This window comes from Octodon degus, unplaced genomic scaffold (genome assembly GCF_000260255.1).
Source record: "Octodon degus isolate 3935 unplaced genomic scaffold, OctDeg1.0 scaffold00143, whole genome shotgun sequence".
In the NCBI taxonomy this organism is placed as follows: domain Eukaryota; kingdom Metazoa; phylum Chordata; class Mammalia; order Rodentia; family Octodontidae; genus Octodon; species Octodon degus.
In genome coordinates this window covers 3,915,537-3,938,233 of record NW_004524719.1, presented here as the reverse complement: position 1 = coordinate 3,938,233, position 22,697 = coordinate 3,915,537, and the positions used below count along the sequence as shown (strand labels likewise).

Sequence of the window (22,697 nt, the reverse complement as noted above, 5' to 3'; positions counted from 1 at the left end):
GGTCCAGTACTTTCTCTACCACAAACTCTTCAGGTTCTGCTTCCTCAACTTTTTTACTTTTTCCATTTTGTTTCTCTCCCATTTTTTGCAATGTAGTTTTATTGGAGGCCATTTTTTTCTGCAGACTTGAAGAGTTCACCGCCTCGGATGCTCGGTCGCGGGTCCGCAGTCTCGGCCTGCTCGCCTGTAGCTCCACTCGCCGTAATTCAGATTATTTTGTGCCATCGCTCAGCAATGTGGCTAGGATGTTCCTCAGGGACATGATATACTCTTTAGATCCCTGAGAAATTCCAAATTCCAAAGAAAGATGGAATCTACCAGATAATGGAGATGCCCTTGAACTCTGTTCAGGAATAATACTAGCATTGTGTTGTCTTATTTTCCAGGTGCATACGTGCTGCAGGTCAAGGCCACAGATGCAGATGACCCGACCTATGGAAACAGTGCTAGAGTCGTTTACAGCATTCTTCAGGGACAACCTTATTTCTCTATTGATCCCAAGACAGGTAAATTTTTTATTAGAGACAGCATCATCATTGCTCCTTCAAATATTTAAGCTTTAATTAAATCTTGGCATGGGAAATTGCCTCTTCTAATACAGCAATAAAGATTCAGTGAGCCGCACATTAAGCAAATAAGATAACATCTTACCTGCTGGCTGCAGAACTATTTCCCTTTGATTGAGCTTTGTGTAAATATCAGTCTTTTCCCATTATATTTGTGGAGTACCGACTTTTCAACTTGGGGTTCTCTGTCTTATTTTAAATTTTCAGACATGCTTTTAGTGAGGATAAAGAGAGACTTGTCAGATCTGAAACAAGATCATTGGGGTTCTTAGCCAGTGTCTTTAAAACAAATTTCACTTCTAAAGAAAAAGAGGAAATAAATTGCAGATTTTATAACCAAGTGTAATTTGGATAGCCTGGAATGTGCAGGAGGATATGCATGCACCTAGGGAGATTTTATATGCATTCCCATTAACCTTCTTCTTTTTGACATACTGGGAGCGGAACCCTAGCAAATATGCTATCACTGAGGTGTACCCCATGGCTTAAGCTCTTTTTAACTGAAGCAAAGTCCCTTTCAGTCCAATCTGTTTTAGAATGTTGAATTTTTTTAAAGAGTTTCAGTGACATTGACCTGAGAAAAGGTAGCTAGTCCATGTCATAATCAAAGTGAAATACCAAATGAGTCATTCCATCAACACTTCTTACACTGTACAATATTAGATATTAAAAATGAATGAAATACTATTTTTCACATTATATTGGACAAATTATCCACCTAATAGATTAAGTTATCCTTTTGTGTGTGCTTCAAGTGGTTGAACACAAGGAACTCTTAAATTTCATCATAATTTTCTTTTCTTTTCTTTTCTTTTAGTTTAAAATTTTGTGATACTGTCTTACTAAACTATTCAGGCTGGCTGCCCACTTGTAATTTTCCTGCTTAAGCTTCCTAAGTAGTATTAATTATATGCATGTATTCCCCATTCATGCAATTTAAATTTATTAATTAATCATTAAAGACTAAAATCAATGTTAAAGTTATATGCTGTATAAGACACACAAGCATAATGGGCTAACCATTTCAAAATTTTTATGGCCAATGAGGTAGATTTATAATACCTATGACATAGTGATAATTAACAATTAAGCATTTATTAATGTTACATAGAACATACAGTCCATTAATGGTTGTCAATTAAAATAGAATTGCAGAACCAGCAAAATTTTCAATGAACTGAACACAAGATTGTCTCCTGTCCTCACTGTTGCATTCCTCAGTGAGTCAGAAGGGTATTAAACCTGGGGAAGCAGGGAGTCCCTTCCTATGTACTCTTTAAAGAAGAATAGAGTTTATAAAAGGACACGTGAGAACTTCAAAGTTGCCTAAGTAGCATGGGCTAGGTGATCTCTAGAAGGCATAAGCCTCCTGTAGTTTGACAGAGTGCTGAAAATCAAAAGTCAAAGGGTGAAATGATACCAGTGAGTGGGTGAGAGGAACACGAAACTGCAGGTGATTTTCAAAAATAGTGGCAATAAATATAGGAGAGCATATGGAAATATTAATTTCCAGATTTACCTTAAAGAGAAATCTGACTAGGCGTAGATATATGGATGCCAGGACCTACTGCTACTCTGCGGACTAGTCCTCAGAGAAAGGAATACTGGAAAAAAACAGAAAAGACAATGTGTTACGTTTGTGAAGAAATAAGAACCTTTTGGTGATATTTTGTCTGTTGAGTATCATTACTTCCATGGTAATGATACCCAGTGTATTAAGTAGTGGAAGTTGTAATTTTTTTCTACTTCTTCCTCTTCTTTTATTTTTTTTTAATATAGAAGAGAATCTGGATTAAGGTGCTCCTGTTGAGTTGCAGAGAGGAATTTTAGAGTCTGAGAATGTATATATTTAGATTAAGAGCAATCAAACAAGGATTAAAGATTAAGTATTGCTAAAACTCTGCATGATATAAATAAAATCAGTAGGCAAGGGGGGCCTGGGATGAGAGAAATGCAAAGGAGGGGAGGGGACAGGAAATGAATGGGATCCAGTTGAGACATGGCTATGCACCTATTCTTCAGAATGAATAAATACATTAGGTATTACAAACATACATTAATAGAAATGTTAAGAAAATAAGGGCCAGCCAAATAGCTCAATGGATTAAAGCACCTGCAAGCAGGTGCATGGGCTGGGGGTTGATCCCCAAGCCTGCCACGCTGGTCCCGGCCCCAGGGTGCGTTCAGACAGCGATTGAGCCTGGGCGTGGTGGCGCATACCTGCTATCCCAGCTCTTGGGAGGCTGTAAACAGGTGGATCACTATGAGTCTGATATAGTCGTGAGACCCTGAACACTCTGTAGGCCCTTCCCTAAAATAAAATAAAAGAAAAAAGGTTAAGTAGAACTTAAACACAAGGCCTGAGCTAAGAACATAAATTCCATAGTCAGATTACTAACAGATGATATCAGTGATGTGACTTAGAACGTATGCTGTCCACTTCCCCTGGTTAGTATAAAATCTAGATTAATTCCAATGGTTGTGAAAATCATTTTACGTTAGAATACGTGTATACTTATTACGACTTTGTGGATTTGCATTTATATTTTTATAAAGTGATTCTTATTTGGAACTAAAGGTGAAACAGTTCTAGCGTAAACTTCCTAATAGATTTTTGAAGCATTGATTTTCAGTGGAGACAGAAGTCTTGATGGCCACAGTGGCTCAGCCCACTAGACAGGAAAAGAGTAGATGAGGAGGCACTTCATTAAGAGCACAGAATCTAGCACTCCGTTTAGAGAAACCATTAAGAAGACTTTTGGCCAATTTATCACCTTGCGGTGGATGAAAGTAAATCAGAAATCAAGGATGAGTGCAGTTTCTCAGAAATTGTCTCCATTTGTTCCAGCCATAGAGCTTCCTTTTATGGTTCCTTTTGCTGTTATTAAATAAAATGCATGAAAAGCCAATGTTATCTGAAATTTTCCACATTGGAGCATAAAAACAGTTTAAAACAATTTTTCAAAGAACAGTCTAATCACAACTTCAGATGCCTAAATATTTAGGTAGACATAAATAAAGCCATTTTTATTCATTTCAAATGAAACATTAAAATGGATTTTTCTGTACTGATATTTCTGTTTGATAAATATTTCTAAAATTTCTAAGCAGATAGAGCACACTATTCCTAAGCATGTTTGCAGCATTAGCAGTAATGAATGCATTTCATGAAAAAAATCAAGAAGTAAATGCTTCTCCTAAAAATTGTCTTATTTGCAATTCATTAAGTAAGAAATAATGTATTTCAATGCATTCATTTAAGTGTCTCAAATTAGCATTAAATGATATTTTAAAAGTGTATAATTAAATCTGTAAAACCTTAAACAATTACAGTAATTATAGTTCACCTTTGTAAAATATAAGTGATTATTATATTAACATTGTTTCTTTTTATTATATAAATTATCATACTTAATGATCACAAACAATGAAAAACATTTATAGTTCATGAAACATTAAATAAGAGTAAAAATAATGTGACACTTTGGTGATATTTTTCAGTACATAAATCAGGATGCTATATACCTTTATAACATTATTAGAGATTTACTGCATTAAGAAAATAAACATTGTTATAAATAATTAACCCTTGTGGCCTACTTTATGATGAAAATTCTTACAAAAGGTTTATATCCTTTCACAAATTATGACAAGTAACTAGCCTGAGGTACATAACCAATAATTAGTGCATTTTATGTCCTGTGATAATGATGACTTACTTTTTAATTATTCTGAGCCCTTTTGGAGAAATTAATATAATATTTTTATTACAATTTCTTTTCCATAAACATCACTTTTTCCATTGTGATAAATAATAAAATATAGAACATGTGATTTGACCGGTTTCATTGTGCGGGTTGGTTGTGTGCCCATCACCACAGTTTACCTACACAATTTACCTAATTGGATTTTTCATTAATATCTTTTATTTACATGTTGAGTAGTGAACAAATGTATAAATTTCTGTGTGTTTTTAATTCTTTTTCAGAGTTCCAGTTAGAACAGCTGAGGAATATGGAGTTAAGAAAGTTGCTTTTTCTCCCATTATTTATAATTTTATTTATTCATTTATTTGATACAGGGTGTCACTATGCAGTACAGACTCATAGTGATCCTCCTGTCTCAGCCCCCCCAGCCCTGGGATTACAGGCGTGCCCCATCACACGCTGGTTTGGGGCTGGCATGTATACCTGGGGTTCCGGGGCTGGCAGGGCATACAGTACCAGGGAGCAAACTCTGGTCCTTGTGCTTGCTGGCAGACACTGAGACCACTGAACTGTCTTTCCAGCTTTTTTCCTCTATTCTGCTATTTCATTCTGTATGATTCTGTCCTAGATTCTATTCAGGGACATCTGATAAAAACTTATCCACATCGCTGATACATGCTTAAGATTTTTGTTGTTGATAATATCAACCTTCACTTAGAGATAATCTTCAAGCCTTTGTACTAAAGGAAACACCTTCCTATATCCTGAATAATATTTATTCTTTAAAATTTCAAAAAGGTTGGTGAAGGCAGGGAAAAGATATATTTTGGGGCTGGGGAGATAGCTCGGTAGAATAAGTGTTTGCCTGGCAAGCACAAGGGCCTGAGTTCAATCTCCAGTTCCTCTAGGAAAAAAAAAAGTTGGTGCTTTAAAGGTTCATAATAAAATTCCAACATGGACTGTACTAGATATTGTGAGCCAATATTTTACAGTCCTACACACACACTTATCACTTTTACAGCTTGGAAATTATTTTGCAAGAAATTAAAAACAAAATTTTGCAGAAATCAGATGTCTCAATTTGCACTATTGAAGCAAGATACTTTTTTCTTTCTTTTAATGGCAATATAAAAGAGCATTTTCCTACAAAATACTCTGTTTCAACTCTTTTACTGCGGCAGGCTCAGCCTGCCCTGGGGATGGGGCTTGCATGACGTGTGACGCTGGCAGTCAAGCTGCAGTCTCTGAACTAGCCTGAGCTTGAAGGGCTAAAGCAGGCCCTTTAGACTACTGAGCTGTCCTACCAGCTCCTTTAATGTACTTTTCCAAATAAATGCATTTCCAGGAAACATGTCAGTGATTGATTATGGACATAGTGAGGTCAAGAAAATCAATAGATGCAAATAAACAATAAGTAAACACATTAGCAAAATACACAATTACTGATAAATATTAACACATAGCCTACTATTCTGTAATGTCTTGCATATGTGCACTAATAACGTATCAGGAATGCACTACAGAGGATGACTTCCTTGTAGTCTGCCTGGTTACACTAAAGAGAATTCTGTTTGAGGTCCATCTGCCTCACTGTAGAAAGAATGAATGACCTTGATCTTAAAAGAAAACTACTGGGGGCTGGGGAGATGGCTCAGTAGAATAAGCACTTGCCTTACAAGCGCAAGGGTCTGAGTTCAATCCCCAGTTCTGGAACAAAAAAAACAAACAAACAAAAAAATGAACAACAGCAACAAAAAACTACTCTAGGAGGATGTGGTATCAGTCTTTGGGAAGTCACAGAGCTGTTACATAGAAGACCAGCTTGTACTCCAGGCTGTGCTAGATGAAAAGGAGGATCATGGTGAAGGACTTTATATAGAATGGTTTGTGTCTAGTTGTTCGCCCAGCCCCCAAAGCCTCATGTAGGTCATGGGGTTGACGCAGCTGGAGGAGCAGCGCGTGGCTTGAGGGACAGGGCCAGAGAGGTGAAAACTGTTAAACTGGCCAGCCTGTGCTTTCTGAGAGATGTGGAGACGGTCATCCCGGACACGGCAGCGCCTCAGCTTCTCCCTCGGTGTCCTGAAACCTCCAGTAACCTTTTCTTCCCTCATTTTAAGTGTGGGGTATTTATTCTAGCAAGGAAAGAAGAGTAACTAATACAATACACACACACACACACACACACACACGTATGATAAAGAATAACACTTATTCATAAATGAAAGACATGTCACATTAAAGTATGAGCTTGACGGTACAGGGAGCGCTGACATGAAAAATACCATAATCTGTGCTTGTGCTTGAAAAATACCATAATCTGTGCTGAATTTGGCCACCAGTTTGTTCGATCCTTGTTGGATGAACATTTATGGCCTGAGAAGAGCTTTGCTACTTCCACACTAACATAAATCATGTGGGTCCTTAGCTAGATTTCCATCTATTGGAGTGAGCCCATCAAGGTTTCAGAAAATTATATTGCGGTTTTGTCGGACCAAGTTCCACAATCAACATTACTACTGCAGAACGTCTGCAAGTATACACAAAAAGAGAGAGGAAAGCTTCTTGAGAAAATGTCCAGAGAACTCCCAGAGAGGAGGGAGCTCAGAGAGGGACACAGGAAGTTCCGGGGAACTTCAGAGTGGAGGAGCACAGTGACCCAACAGGACAGCGAATTTACTGAGCACATACTCTGCTAAGGAGCTTCTTGGAACTATGCTCCTCGGAGGAGACAGTAACACTATTCTCTCTCCCTTTACAGCCCTGACACGCGAGGGGCTACATGGCCCATGTCAATCTGGGCACTGGAGGGGAATTAAAGGATTATATTAGTGAACTATTTACAGAGTATTTTTCAAAAAGAATATAGTGTTTACAAGAAATAGCAATGGGATGGAGCCGGCGAGATAGCTCAGCAGTCTAAAGCACCTGTGTAGGCAAGTGTCCAAGGACTGCGGATAAATGCCCTAAGCACCAAATGCTGTGCCCATCCTGCCCCAGTGTAGGCTGAGCCTGAGCTAGCCACAAAAAACAAACAAACAAATGAAAAACTGAAAAGAAATAGCAGTAGAAAGATACCAATGTAAATGCATTATTCAGGATGCAAGTGGTGTGTGGGAGAAAATATATATCCAACTTCACTAAAAATAAAGGAAAATATCTTGCCCCTTCTGACTTACAGGAAAACGCATGAAAATAAATGCTCCCTTAAAATAACATATGTTAATAAACTAAAAACTTAATTATCAACAAACCGGAAAATTGACCTGCTGTAATTAAAAGGATTTTAAGGATCTCTCTGTCTGCTAATAGCTTTAACTCTGGTGAATGAGGATAAATAGCCCCCCCCCCCAAAAAAAAAAAGACAGAGAGAGAAGAAAGAAAAAAGAAATCCAAAGCAATGTCATGAAAAGCTATTCCTGCTAAGAGTGCATACTGCCTAGGGTATACTCATTCTTCCTGGAGCTGGGCCATGAGACCAAAATGACTTCATAGAAAAGAAAAAGTCCAATTTGAAAGCTAGAGCCACTAGCCTGTCCTGCCACCACAGAGGTGTTCAGGAAGAGGCATGCAAGGAGCTTGGCAAGCAAGAAGGCTCCGAGGGCCTGGGTCTGCTCAAGTAGTGGGATGCTAAGCACTACCACCAAAGAGCTGACAGCCAGTCACAGGGGCTTGGAGTGCAAGGGCTTCTCTGGAGTATCCCAGTTCTTACCATGCTGAGAGGAATTGAACAACTGTGTCAATTGCAGAATTCGAATGATCTCCTTCCAAGTTGTTCTTCTTTGACTCAACATCATTTTCAAACACATTTATTCCTTTGCAATGCTTTGATCGTTCCTGAATTAGAAGCCATGTGATCAATCCTTACATTTACCACCATCACTCATGCTTCAGATAAATCACACTGCAGTCACTTTAGTCTTTTAAACGAGAAGCAGAATGTATCAATCTGTCATCAGTCTATTTATCTCTTAAATATAAATCCTGTGAACAAAACTTGTACTGAGACTACATCAGTAATCACCCCAGATGTCTCCTAGGTGACATCCAGGGGGCAATTTGTGATGTGGTTACCTAACAGGTTGTTTGTGAACAGACAGGCAGTCTGAAGAGATTCTCCAATGGGTGGGGCATGAAGTGGACAAAGGAAAACCAAGTGGGTAAAGTTAGCTTCCTGGGCCAAAAGAGATGAAAGCGAGCTAAGGGATGCATGTGCTCTCTGGAGAGAGACCCACACAGTGGCTGTGGGCACCCATGGAAATGGAATCCTGGCCTATAGCCCCTCCTTGCTCCTGCCAGTGACCTCTGGAAAGGCGGGCTGGAGAGCAGAAGTCTGGAGTAGTGTACGAGGTGGATCTGGAGCAGGGAACAGAAAAGGACATGTCCCTGAGCCTCAATCTTTACTATGTCAATGAAAGGAGAATTTTAGTTAATATCCTAACTGAAGCTGGTCTTCTATGTCTTAGTAATGCAATTCATCATTCCTTTAAGAAATAACTTATGTGAAATTATACTCTGACATCACAGGTAGTATTTATGGTGTTTTCTTCCAAAACATTGCCTGATTTTTATCTCAAAATATTATTGGAGTATTTAAGTTAGTTTTACAAAGTTAATAAATTCCATCATTATTAGTGGAATGTTGCTAGAAAGAAGTGATTGCGGAAAGAAAATATATCCTTTGGCAATTCATGGCATTTCATGTATTATTTTAAATTTATAAGTCTTTCAACCATATATGTGCATTTATATTCGCCAAAATAATATCTGCTTGGATTTCTTTTGTCATTTTTGTTTTTACTCTAGTTGTTTTGATTAGTTGTTTTAGTTGCTTTGGAATGTTCATCCATTTATAAGACATTTACATCACTCCAGGATTGCATGTATAATTAACTATTATTTTTCCAAAAAAACATGATTGACTGAAAATTTATACAGAATTTATTAAAATTCTGGCACTGCTCTTGTGGAATATTTATGTTAATCATTTTATTTTATTTATTATATTATATATTTTTTTTTATTTTCAGCTATGACCTTACAAGCCAGTCACTGTGTCTTTATACTCAAAGACAGAAAAAGGTACACAAACCTAAACTCAAGACTTGGGAAAGAAATAGGAATAAACAATTACATAATTTTACACAGAAATTTAGAAATCTAACCATATGCAGCATTTTAGCAGGACAGTCCTGTGATATATTTTTGTCTCTTGTTTTCATTTATTACCTTTTTTCTTTTAAAAAAATACAAACATTTATTTGAGAAACAAAATGGCAGTAATTGGTGTGACAGGACCAGTAGTATGTGTTTAGAAGACCAGAATGACGGGCATTCCAAGCATGACCCTAGTATTACACATTGCTATCTTCAGTGCAGTTGCTTAGTTCACAGTTCAATTAACTGCTAATTTCAAAAACCTACTGAAGAGTCTCAGGATCATTGCCTTACCCAGCTTGTGTATATAAATGTTTGGCTTTGCCACTGTCAGGGACTTAAAGTTTACCATATCAGTACTTGATGGAAAATACCTGCTCCATGTTATGTCTAAGATGTTTGATATACAGAAAGATAGTGATGTTAAGTTTAACTGCCTATGTTGTAGGGTAATAATAATAAGATTCTCTTCTGGAGGGTTAACAACCTAAATTTGCAGACCAAAAATTAGAGAAAAAGAAGGGCTACAAGGATAGCCAACATTTTGGCCCTAGCCTTTTAAGGTCAGTGAGGACTCAGGACATAGCAGAACCAGTACTGTAATATCATGTAACTCAGTTATGTCCCAAATTTTCTGATCAAGGAGATTATGGGGTCACAAAGGAAAGTGATCAATGATGTAGCGTGTGCCTAAGGAGAGTCACATGGAGAGAAGACATTCTCTCAGGCTTTCTCAGAGAGCAAATTGGTCAAGCAATGGCCATGACTCATCCACATGGCTGACACTGACAAAGGATCTACAAACTGCTGTACATGGTTTCAGGGTAAATTCTGAGGGGATTTGACTGACCTTGTCTCATACAAAAGTTACATGTCTTGTTATATAGGTCTTGCTTTATCTTATCCATCCAGCAGACAAGTATAAAAACGAAGTATAAAATGTAAAGCCATATTAATATGCTGAGCTGTAAAAAGCTCAAGTCAACAACTTCTGACATTGTCAGTCCTGTGGATAACCCACTACTATTATGGACTATTAGACTATATTGGAATATTTTGCTGAATTCCCCACACCTACAATATTTTAATGACAATTGAATACCCATCTCTGACAAATCTAAACAAAAAAGGGGGATACAATTTAAGAACCATTTTGTATCTGTGTATTCAAGATAATTAGGATAGATATACAGCTACTTTTTTAATTCAATGAATAGAAATATTTGTTCTAATAGTGTTTGTGGAGAGGATATCATGTCTGCTTCTTATACTATGAATAACCACTAAGAGGACAATAATATGCAATGTATTAATTATTGAAACTTTGCTAGTAATCAGTTTTGAAACTATCTCATTGCTATTTATTTCTCAATAAAATTATTAAAAAAGAAAAGTACAAACCAAAACAAATTACCTAGCAATTACCAATGAAGAATTGTAAGTTATACATCTAAGAAATAATAAAATAAAAATATTTCTGAAGGACATTTTCTTAAATTAATTTATACAGTTTAAAAAAATACCTGGGAAAGAAGTAGCTTTCTTCCTTCTATGGGTTTCCTTTTACTATTGAAATATTTTAGCTCAGCCTTCTGAGAATTTTCTCATATTCAGTATTGCATAGTCTAGCTAGCTAGCTATATTGTTTTCAATTGTCAAGCAGGTAACAAGCAATGAACAGGTATAAGTAGATCAGCTTCATGAAGATAGGATTTTTCCTCAGATTCACGCTATCTACAACAATAAAGATGATGTTTTCATGCTAAATATCATAGGCTTCCTGATTCTCCAAATCCTACCTCTCAAAAATTTACACACTCTACTTTCTCTGGAAGGTTTTCTTTTTTTTTTTTTTTTTAGTTTTTATCAGTTCTATGTTTAGATTAGATATTAACCTTTTTATTCTAAAGAGAATAAAAAAAAAGTAGAAACAATACAGAATTTCAAAAAATAAGATGACAGAAATCCAACCATGATTATTATATTGCATATTGTTGTCTTCCAAGTATTTGTTCATATCACCAGATAAAACCATGTAGAATGATGTTGGCTAAATATGATAATAGTGACAGGGAAGTACATAACTACCACCAATAGGAGTTTTCCTTCAAACTACAGCTACAACGCACTTCTCTTTCCAAATGCTCCCAGCCTGCATTCTGCTGAGGAGTAGGCCTGGGAGTCTGGGCAGGTCACTTGTCACACGTGGGAAGGAAGAGGAATGTTGGGCAGGGGGCTGGGAGACTTTCTGACAATTTTAACAGATCTCCAAGAATGCATCTACTCCCCTTTTTTCCCCCTTTGGTACCAGGAATCAAACTCAGAATCTTGTGCTTGCCAGGCAAATACTTAAGCCACTGAGCTATCTCCCCACCATAAATACATCTTTTTTTTTTTTTTTGCCCCAGACTCAGTTGCCCACTCCGCATACCCCAGGGGTGGGGGCCAGTGTGTCATGCCAGATTGGGGATCGAACCCTGGTCCCTGCGCTTGCTAAACTAGGCACTTAATCTGCTGATCTATCTCCCTGGCCCTCGGATTCATCTATTCTTAAAATGATTGATACTTACCTATTTGTTTTCTCTTAAGATTTTAATTTAACTAAATGTAGAAGATAGTATTTTACACACTTCAACAAAAAACAGGGAGAAAAAAAATGCATGACTTTGTCTACTTTTCCCTCTCTCCTTATGTTACAATTGTCATACTGGGAAATTTTATATAGAAATGAATTCAGTAAAGAATGTATATATTTCTATAACTTTACTATTGGAAAGGAATTGAGTATATGTAGACGCTAATTAGCAACAGGGCAAGGAAGACAGTCATAAATTGAACCCAGACATTCATCTAGAATGTGAGACCATTGCACTTCAGGCATCTCTTACGGTACACAGGAACAGAACACTGGAATACAGAGATGAAATTCTTAAAGAGACTTGCAAAGAAAGCATCAGAAATTTGAGCTGAGAAGACGACAAACAGATTGAATCAAAATGGTGTCAGTACCAATTCATAAATAAAACATGAGAAGCAAAAATGAAGATTGTCTTTTTTACAACTGTTTCCTGCCAAGTATCAGAAGAAATCTCAGACTACGGTTAAATCTGAATTAGCAACAAAATAGCAATTGGTAAGAAGATAGCGAAAAGTACAGAGCAAATGAGGACATACATTGTCTCTTTGACTGGAACAGTTTATGTTTCTCTTGATGTCTGATATTATCTTTGATCCTCACATATGCTACTTATTTCTGAAACCACATTATCAAAATCATGCAGCTTTAAAGCAAAAGTCTTTCTGCCTCCATAATTATTTAGTATAGATTGGAATTTGGTAAAAAAGTTTTTGATGATTTTACTTGCAAAGAACCCTGAAGGTTTTACTTATCCTACTATGAATAAATATAAATATAAATTAGTTCTATACTTGGCTGTAAGTATGGAAAAGTAGTGCCATATGTAAATATGGATATGTACTGTAAGATTCATGATTTTGGATGTAATAATGTGAACGTTCATTTTTGTCACTCGGGCATTCATTCTCTTGGTCCATTTCTTACTGGACCTCTGGAAGAACTTGGGCCCAAAAAGACAGTCTTAGTGATAACAAAACTGAATGTTGTCTATGGAAAAAGCTAGGGTGCTAAGGTAAAAAGAATCTTGTAAGACAAAATATTTTGACAAATGAAGGGCCGGGGAGATAGCTTGGTAGAATAAGTGCCTGCCTGGCAAGCTCAGGGTCCTGAGTTCAATTCCTGGTACCACAAAAAACAAAAAAACAACAAATGAGATATTTCATGTATTTAAAAAATAAACTACCATCTTTGTCTAGAAAATAAAATTGATAAAGGTAATGATGATCTTTGGAAATTTAACACAGGACACAGTTTGGGTACTTATTTTTTTCGCATGCATATTGACCTATAAACTTTTCAATAATTTCTTTTTTAAAAATCTTAAAATATATAAGGTCTAAGTTAGTTAGCTCAACTAACTAATATATTCTTCCTCACTGCTACATTTCACTATGTGGTTGCTACCATAAAGTAGTAAATTAGGCCCTAACCATTGGGTGAGATGAGGTGTTTTCAATTGGAAAAGATACACTATCTTAGCTAATGTGCTTGATAGTGAATCTGGATAAAAGCATTGCATTGTTGCCTTGTCTCTTGAGCTTGGAAAGCACAGGATTTATGACACAAGTGTTGTATTGTTCCCCCCACCCCAGGAGTTATCAGAACTGCTTTGCCAAACATGGACAGAGAAGTCAAAGAACAATACCAAGTGCTCATCCAAGCCAAGGACATGGGCGGACAACTGGGAGGATTAGCTGGGACAACGGTTGTCAACATCACCCTCACTGATGTCAACGATAATCCACCTCGATTCCCCAAAAGTAGGTTGTATCCTGAGTAGAGAATTTGAAGCTATTGTTTACAATGCCATTGGATGTTATATAAAGTGAAATAGCCTCCCAGATAGTTTTGTTCTTTAGAAAGCACTAGCTAATGGATAAAGACGACATATTTTTAAAATTTAAATTTTCAGCAGAAGCATGTTTAATATTATTTTTTGTCTCAAACAGAAATCACTGACCATTAGTCATGTGCTACTAATTTCTCTTAAGCTGAAATATTTGCAATATGTGGGATCTGACTCTGATAACTTACTAAGATAAAAATTTACATTTAAACATGCTAGGTATGATGTAAGACATCAGATTTATAATACATATGCCATTATCCTATTGCGTATCATATGATTTGAGAATTCTCTACATTTTTTAACAAGTGTATGTGGCAAACCATTTCCATATATCAGGTAATATTGATTTTATTTCCAGTACTTTAATTCTGACTAGTTATTTCATTTTAGTTTTGCAATAGGTGAAAATTGCTACAGTTTCTATGATAATAGAACGATTCACACCTGTGTCCTCTCTCCAACTCTGTGCTTCCTACCGAAAATGAGGACTTCTCACTTGGGTTTCATCTAGTTTTCTTTCCCAGTATTGCATCTAACACCAATCAGTGTCTATTCACTTCCTGGTGCATTTTCAAGGACTCTTTCTGGGTTTCTAATTTTATAATGCGGAAGCTGAATAGTTCTATTACTGCTTTTATAAATAGCTTGATTTAATTACTAGGTTATTATTTGCCTGAGCAATTAAAAACATGTTTCCCCTCTCCCACTCCAAAATGAGATGTTATGAGTCCATGGAGTAAAATCCATAGCACTGAGAATATTTGGCTAAATGGATATTTTATCTCTGAGACTATATTTGTACACAGTATAGTACTTTGCCTATTTTCTAAATATCATCATCTGATATATTCTTATGGAGTTTTATTCTTATTGATTAGAAAGTTATGATAGGCAACTATGAATTATCATTAATTTTTACAATAGTCACCTGAGTATACCTATTATAAATTGTCATCTTGTATCCTATAAAGGTATAGAACTTAACCTTTGTTCATTAAAAATGAGCTCATTAAAGAAAAAGAAGTCATACTTTATAATATGACATATGCATCACAAGTACCTATACTATAATATATTTAATTGATATCACAGAGCAAAATTTTCCCTTCCATTAAGGAACAAATTAAAAAGAAAATAAATGCTCATAATTCTGTAACATATGGACTTATTAAGGAATATGATTCTAACTTCACCTTTCAACTATAGTCTTTCTCCTTTTTTCCTCCCAGCCCCTTTCCCTTCCTAACCCATCTTTCCTTCTTTTCCATGTAAGCTTAGTAAACTGAGGTTGAGCAGGACAGATTAGGAGGATAGCTTGCTTGTACATAAAAGATGGCACTGGGATCTTGGACCTGGGATTTTCACACATAAAGCCTGCTGAAGCTATAGTCTACAGAACATCAAATATATTCTGAGATAATAAAAATATTCCCACTTACATGACTCAACATGTGAGAGTTGGGGTTTTCATGGTGGGGTTTTCATGGCAGGATACAAAGACACAAGAGGTGAGGGGGTATGGTCATAAGGAATGTGATTGAGCTGTAGTTTGCAGACAACTAGGGAATAATTCAGGGGAATAGAATGGCACGCAGTGACATGATGAAGCCTAGGTACAGGAGAAGCTACACATTCATAGAGAAGAACTTTGTGTGTTCATGCCTCCCTGCGCCCTGAAGATTACTTTTAGTTCTTACTAAGTAAATAAAAATTTTGGATAGAGTACTGCAGTAGACCTCTTTAGTATTTGTTTTAGTATTAACTTGTAAGTCTAACTATTACTGGAAAATCCATTAAGAAAATGTGTAAGGGATTTAAAAAGTCAACTTTCAAAGCATTTAATACAGTTTCAGGAACTTTGTCATTACTACCCTTTTTTTCTTACATCACTGAAATCATTTTTTCAGGTCATATTTTTATTAGTATGTGTTTATATTACATGATGTCTATAGTCCCTGCAGAGAGTTGTTACAGGCACACAGCACAGCTTAATTCCTCTTGTCCCTGTTTCCTCGGCTCCCTGCCCTTCCCCTAACTCTTGCCCTCCCTCTTGTTGGTCCATTTTCAGGGCCTATTTGTGTCTGCGAGGACTGGGTACTGGCATATTACACAGCGCAATTCCTCATTCCTTTCCTCCCCTGATGTCTCCGTTTCTGGACCCCTTTCCCCTGTAAAAAAGCTCTGTCTCCTGACAGCCTGTGATCTCACTTTTATTTTGCTCTTCATCTATACTTGGGTCTCTCACATAAGAAAATCCACCTGCTATTTAAACTGGTGTGCCTGTGTAAAATTGCTTAAGATTATGATCTCAAGCTGGATCTCTTTTCCTGAAAGTGACACAGGCTTCCCTTTGTTTATGACAGAACAGGACTATCTTAACTATCTTACGTATAGACATCAGATTTTCTTTATTCATTCACCTGCTGATGGACACATGGGCTGTGTCCTGACCCAGCTGTTATGGACTGTGCTGCGCTAAACATGAGCATGCATGCATGTGTTATTGTAATATGGTGTAGACAGGTCAGCATCTGGCTGGAAAAAGCTGGATCCGATGGAATTTCTAGTTTCAGATTTCCTTTTAGGAATACATATGTTAATTTTCTTTGGGACTTTGTTTTTCTATTTCAGGATTTGAGCCTGACAAGGATCATTCCCAATCCCTCTTGGTGATATGCAATGGTGAAACCATCATGGGGAGTATTCGTAAATGTTTTGCTTTTGTTTCTTCTCTATTTTGTACATTCCAGGATGACCTCCCCATGTAGACATTCCTGAGACTGCAGAAGAAATCCTTTTCTCCCTGAAGTCTCTCCAGCATTTGTCTTTATCTCATTTCTCGATGATGTCCATTCTTCCTGGGATAAGATGGCCTTTCAGTGCTACTTTAATTTGCATTTCTCTGAGGCCCTGCGATTTTGAGCATTGGGTCATGAATTACAAGTCACTGTGCATCTAAGTGACTCATCCTTTCATCCCAGTTTCCCATTTTTGGATTGAATCTTTTATTTTGGAGCATTGAATTTCTTTCAGTTCTTGCTGTGGTTTGGAATTTGTCCCATCTGAGGAACAGCTGGCTAAGGTTTTCCCAGTATGTGGCTGTGTTTGCACCCTGTTGTTTTTCTCTTTCTCTGTGCAGAGGTTGTGAGTTTGCTATGATCCTATTTGTTGCTTTTTGGTGCTATTTCCTGTTCAACCAGTATTCTTTTCAGAAAGTCCTTTCCTGCTGTTACCATTCTACACATTTTTAAGACTACTGAACCTTATAGAAAATAAATATCTGAGCAAGTTCAATGATAGTAAGTTACAGGCTTTTAAACTCTGAAATCCAATGTCCTTTTAATTTATCATAATATTTAAATAAAATGTTATTATTCTCTTTTATTTCTATCTTAGTTACTTGTGTTTTGTTGCTAGGATAAAATACCTGATAACCAAACTTAAGGAAGGAAAAGTTTATTTAGCTCACAGTTTGTGGAGGTTTCAGTCTCTACCCTGTTGGAACTAAGGCAAGGTAACATATGACAGAGGGCAGCAGTTCAGTGCAGTAGAATGCAGGAAAAAGCAGCAAAAACAAAAGGGGAGGAGAGAAATCCTTTCTTTCCTTTATATTGTAAAGATGCTTCCTACTCCAACACTTATACCTTCTCTGTGGCTGCCTCTTGCATGGTCTCGGGATGTTTAAAAAGTGAAGCCCTTCCCCTGATGAGTCACTTAGTTAAATTTTTAAGCATTTCAAGTGGTCACAATATAACAACCATTTCAGACAACTGTAAAACCATATAATTCAGACCACATCTGCAAATCCTGACATAAGTTGAACTGCTGGCACAGTGAAACAGAAAAATAAGAGGACAAAAGGGATTATGAAATAAATTACTGTAATTAAATTATTTCCTGTTTATATTACATGCACATTTGAACTATAGTCTGAAATCATAATAGTTGAGAAATATTGTGGAATCATACGAGCAAACAAGCTGTCCTGGTTTTTCAGAGATAAACTTAATTGCTTTGAGATTTTACGTGTCTTTGTGTCAAGCCCGTTTTACTGTACTGTCATTCTGAATTGCATCCTTCAGAGAAAAAGGCAGAGCATATTTATAAACAGCAAAACCACCATAAACAGAAGAGCCAAGGTTCTTTTTGCAGGAACATTTCTCATATGAAGTAATTAAACAGCAAATGTGACAAAATTACAAACTGAAATAATATCCATTTGGATGTTAATGTCAAGAAAACATGTACCTCACGCACAAACAACTCAGAAGAGAATTTCCCACAGCCAGCTATATGTGCTCGGCACTGTAGTAGTTATGCTAAAAGTAAGTCTTTCTTCAGATGTGCTGTAAGGCACACCCATTTAGTGCTTAAACATATTCAAGATAGTTGTTCAAGATTGACTGATCACAAAGTGGTTTGGCTTCCATTGTGCTTATAACGCTGTGTGTTTAATGGATGCATGGGCATTTGGAAGGACACGATTCTGTATGTTTTATTCTGTAAATGTGACGGAGAAAAATGAAAAGAATTTGTATTCATAATATGTATGTCTAAATAGATTGCTATATGATTGTAGCTTTCAAATAAATATAAAAGTTATATAAGTCCAATGGAAACTACTTTTCAGATAAAACACTTTATCTTTCCAAGACTCTAAGTAGAGCTCTTATATTATTCTGTGCATTATTTGCACTTTTTAAAAATGCATTTAGTGCGAGGTCTACAGGGTCTCACTACAAACATCAGACTCGCAGTGATCCTCCTGATTTCAGCCTCCCAAGCGCTGCTATTACATGCATGTGCTATCATGCCCAGTCTTAATCCATCTCAGTGTTCCCTGGGGGTGGGGCTGGCATGACTTGTGGTGCCAGGGATCGAACCCCGGCCCCTGAGCTCTGCCTGCTGAGCTATCTGGCTGGCCCTTTATTTTCATATTTGAAATGATACTTCTGGTGTTATTTTGGAAGTTTTCTTTGAGACAAACATGAGCATCAAAGGAACATTAACATTTAAAAGAGAGACTGATAGAGAACTAAGGTCATTATTTGGTGGCACTGGGGTGGGAACCCAGGACCTTCACAGTGATCTGCATCCAGAGACCTTGTGTTTTCTTTTTCTTTTTTTTTTTAAATATTTATTTATTTATGTCATTTATTGTGTGTGTGTGTGTGTGTGTGTGTGTGTGTGGCCAGCTCAGCCCACCAGGGGGCGGGGCTGGCTGGCATGTGGTGCTGGGGGATTGAACCGCGGTCCCTGATGCCTTGCCAAGCTTGTTTCAAGTAGGTGCTTTAGACCACTGAGCCATCTCTCCAGCCCCAGACCTTGTGTTTTCTATTTTTGATTTTGTGATAAGTTCTGCCCGTGGGTCTAGTGCTGCCCTTGCCCCGCTCTTGTGGAAGCCTCCTAGCACACTGGGATTACAGGCCTGGGCTTCTGTCCTATAAAAAGATACTTCTGTGCCAGTGAGATAGCTCCATGGAGTAAGTTCCTGCTTTGGCAAGCGCAGGGACCAGGCTTTGATCCCTGGCACCAGGGGTGTTGAGCCAGCCACTGAGACCTGGTGTGGTGGCGAATGCTTACAACCCCAGCACTGGGAAGGCTGAAACAGAACGATCACAAGTTTGAGCTGCATAGTGAGATCCGGCACCAAATACATTAAATAAATAAATAAATGGCATTAGTTTACATGATGTTGAGGACAATAAGCTTGACAGCAACCAGCAAACCACCGCGCGTTACACACTGGGGCAAAGCAATTTCTATGCATCTTCTTACTGAACTCCTTTAAGGACTGTGTTATTTAGGAAAATAAAAAGCAAAGCAGTATTGTTTTAAAACAGTCACAAAATGTGAGCATGAACTTTCAATTTTCCGAGGCCTAGAAGCCCAGGCCTGAAAACCCAGCACTCCGGGAGGCTTCTACGAGAGCTGGCTGCACCAGACATACATGCAGACCTTATTGCTAAATCAAACATAGAAAACCCGGGGTCTCCAGATGCTGGTCTCCGTGAAGGTCCTGGGTTCTCACTCCAGTGCCACCAAACAGTGACCTTAGTTTTCTATCAGTCTCTCTCTTAAATGCTAGCATTCCTTTGATACCCATGTTTGTCTCAAAGAAAACTTTCAAAATTACACCAAAGGTATCATTTCAAATATGGAAATAATGCACAGAATAATACAAAAGCTCTACCTGGAGTTCTGGAAAGATCAAGTGTTTTATCTGAAAAGTAGCTTCTATAGGACTTATATTACTTTTATCTACCTCAGTCAAAGATATTTTTAGAGCTTCTCCATCTGTTAATAAGCTACAGGAAAATATCAATGGTTTCCATTACTTGAATTTGAAATGACAAAACCATCTAATAAGCTGACCTAAATTATGCATTATGAAATTAAATCAATTAAGTGATGAGGCTGATGTACACACACAGACCCACACATGCATGAATCTTCTTTAAGTGGTACTAAAGTACTTGGCTACTTTCTTGTTTCTGGGCACTGTGCGGAAGAGAACTAGAGCCTGGATCGAGATTCTTCCTTTTTTTTTTTCTCTCTCATGCAGGGGCTCATTATGCAGCTCAGGCTTATAGTGTTTCTCCTGTCTTTAGCCTCCCCAGCATTGGGATTAGAGGCACACGCTGCCACGCCCAGACTCAGTCACTGGGTCAGTGTGCCTGGGGGCAGGACTGGCTTGGCATGTGGTGCAGGGATCGAACCCAGGTCCCTGCCCTTGCTTAATCAGGCGCTTAGTCCACTGAGCTATCTTGCCAGCCCTGGATCATGCTTCTTTTGTGGATAGCAGAATCTCAGAGCTAAACATATGTCCTATCTGTCCTTACTTCACAGCTTTTTTTTTTTTTTTTGCGGAACCAGGGATTGAACTCAGGCCCTTGCGCTTGCCAGGGAAGCGTTTATTCCACTGTGCCATCTCCCTGGTGCCCTTCACAGCTTTGACTAATGGTATTCTGATTTCATTACAAAATTGCATGGCTAAAACAAAGCTATCAGATTAATCTTGTCTATGAAGTTTCGCTCTGCTTGATAAGTACCACGTTGTGACCACCAAAGCTTCACAGGCGAGTAAAAGAGAGATCCTTTCTCCTACAGAGTTTAGTTGCCTCTTTATTCTTCCTATGTATTGTCAAGACTACACTTACCTTTTCCTATCAAACGCTAAGGTAGTAACCATTTTCCTACTATCCACTTCTGGGAGATTAAGATTTTTAGATATATCAAATGAGTAAATCACATGCTCTCTGTGTATGACTGGTTTCTCTTAACATAATGTCCCTAATGAAAGCCACCTGTCTATCAACTGTTGAGTGGATGAAAAAAAAAGGATATTATTTATGCATAGAAAGAAATAAATCTTGCCATTCACAACACAGATAGAAATGTAGAACTGTACCACTATTTAATTATTTGTTTTTCACACTTGGACAGAATTTTCTGGTGGATTTTATTTTTTCCCTAGTTTTAATGCTTTCAAATTGTATTAACATCTGAGGTAAATATCCCTGTAAGCTCACATAATTAGACATGCATGTACAGATAAAAGCCTGGAGCACATATATTCATTTTTATGTATTTAGTACAGGGTCTACAGGGTCTCATGGCAGAGATTGGACTCAGAGTGACTCTCCTGTTTTCAGCCTCCCGAGCACCAGGATTACGGGCCTGCGCCACCATACCCACTCTTAATCACAGTTTCAGTGCTCCTGGGGGTGAAGCCAGCATGACATCATGCCAGAGATCTAACCCCAGTTCCTGCACCTGCCTGGGCAGGCACTTTAGTCCCCTGAGCCATCTGGTTGGCCCTTTATATTGTCACTCTTAATGCTGAAAATATATACATGGAAGTGCAAATCCTGATTCTTATCTAATAGCAAAAAAACACTCTGAGGACAAGTCTCTAGATGTGTACATATAATTTTAAAAATAGGAATACATTTAAATATCTATCATGATCAACATGAATGAGAGACAATGAAACCATGACTTGGCGAAACCTTCCCTGAAGAATAATAAGTGCAGGTGATTGCTACTGCACCTTTGGAACTGCCCTACAGCTGACCGTGGGGGGAATATGACATGTAAGTATGTTAAAAGTTACTTTGATTATGTGGTAAAGACAAAAGTAAAAAAGATTAGTGTGGAGCAAACCTAGCACAATTGTTCACAGAAGGGGATGCAGGGATGAAGCGTTTCATGAGCAAAATGAAAATGGCTTAGTAGTCCATTTCATTTATAGGATTTATTAAGCAGCATAAGGAGTGCATGAGGAAATAATTTTGATAAGAAAATGATGTTCTGTTAATATGAAGAATGTAAGTGGAGGTGTGTAAGTAATTGTTGAAAATACGGATTCTTGGAAGGGAAATGAGAGTCCGAACACTCTAAAATTCATAAATACAGGAATGATGTGAGGCCAAAGACATGGATTAAATTAGATTGCAGAAAACATGCTCTGTTGTAATTTAAGAATTAGCAATGCTTGGACAATGACAGTCTGAGGAGAACATTAAAATAAGTTTAAAAACATACAGAGGAAAAGGTAAAATATTAAGGTCTATTGAAAGGAAGAGTGAATGTTTAATTATTTGTTCAATCTTGCAGGCCTATATCTGGTAATCTGAGCAACACATTTGATGGTAAGAATACATAAATAACAACCATTGTTAATTTTCTATTCTTGACTTGAATTCTGTACCATTTTATTATTTTAGGTTGTTTTGTTTTTCTCTTTGTTATTGTTCTTGTTATTTGTTTCATCTTTTTTT

General features: G+C 37.4%; 1 protein-coding gene across 1 annotated transcript in view; it reads left to right on the top strand.

Moving 5' to 3' along the window:
- The window catches only part of Cdh12 (cadherin 12), a 357,222-nt gene that overhangs the window by 233,054 nt on the left and 101,471 nt on the right, over nt 1–22,697 (top strand). Inside the window, exons 3-5 of the mRNA XM_004641817.1 lie at nt 387–506; nt 13,658–13,825; nt 16,546–16,620. Coding sequence (XP_004641874.1) covers nt 387–506; nt 13,658–13,825; nt 16,546–16,620 — 363 coding nt within the window. The remainder of the gene's footprint in view (nt 1–386; nt 507–13,657; nt 13,826–16,545; nt 16,621–22,697) is intronic.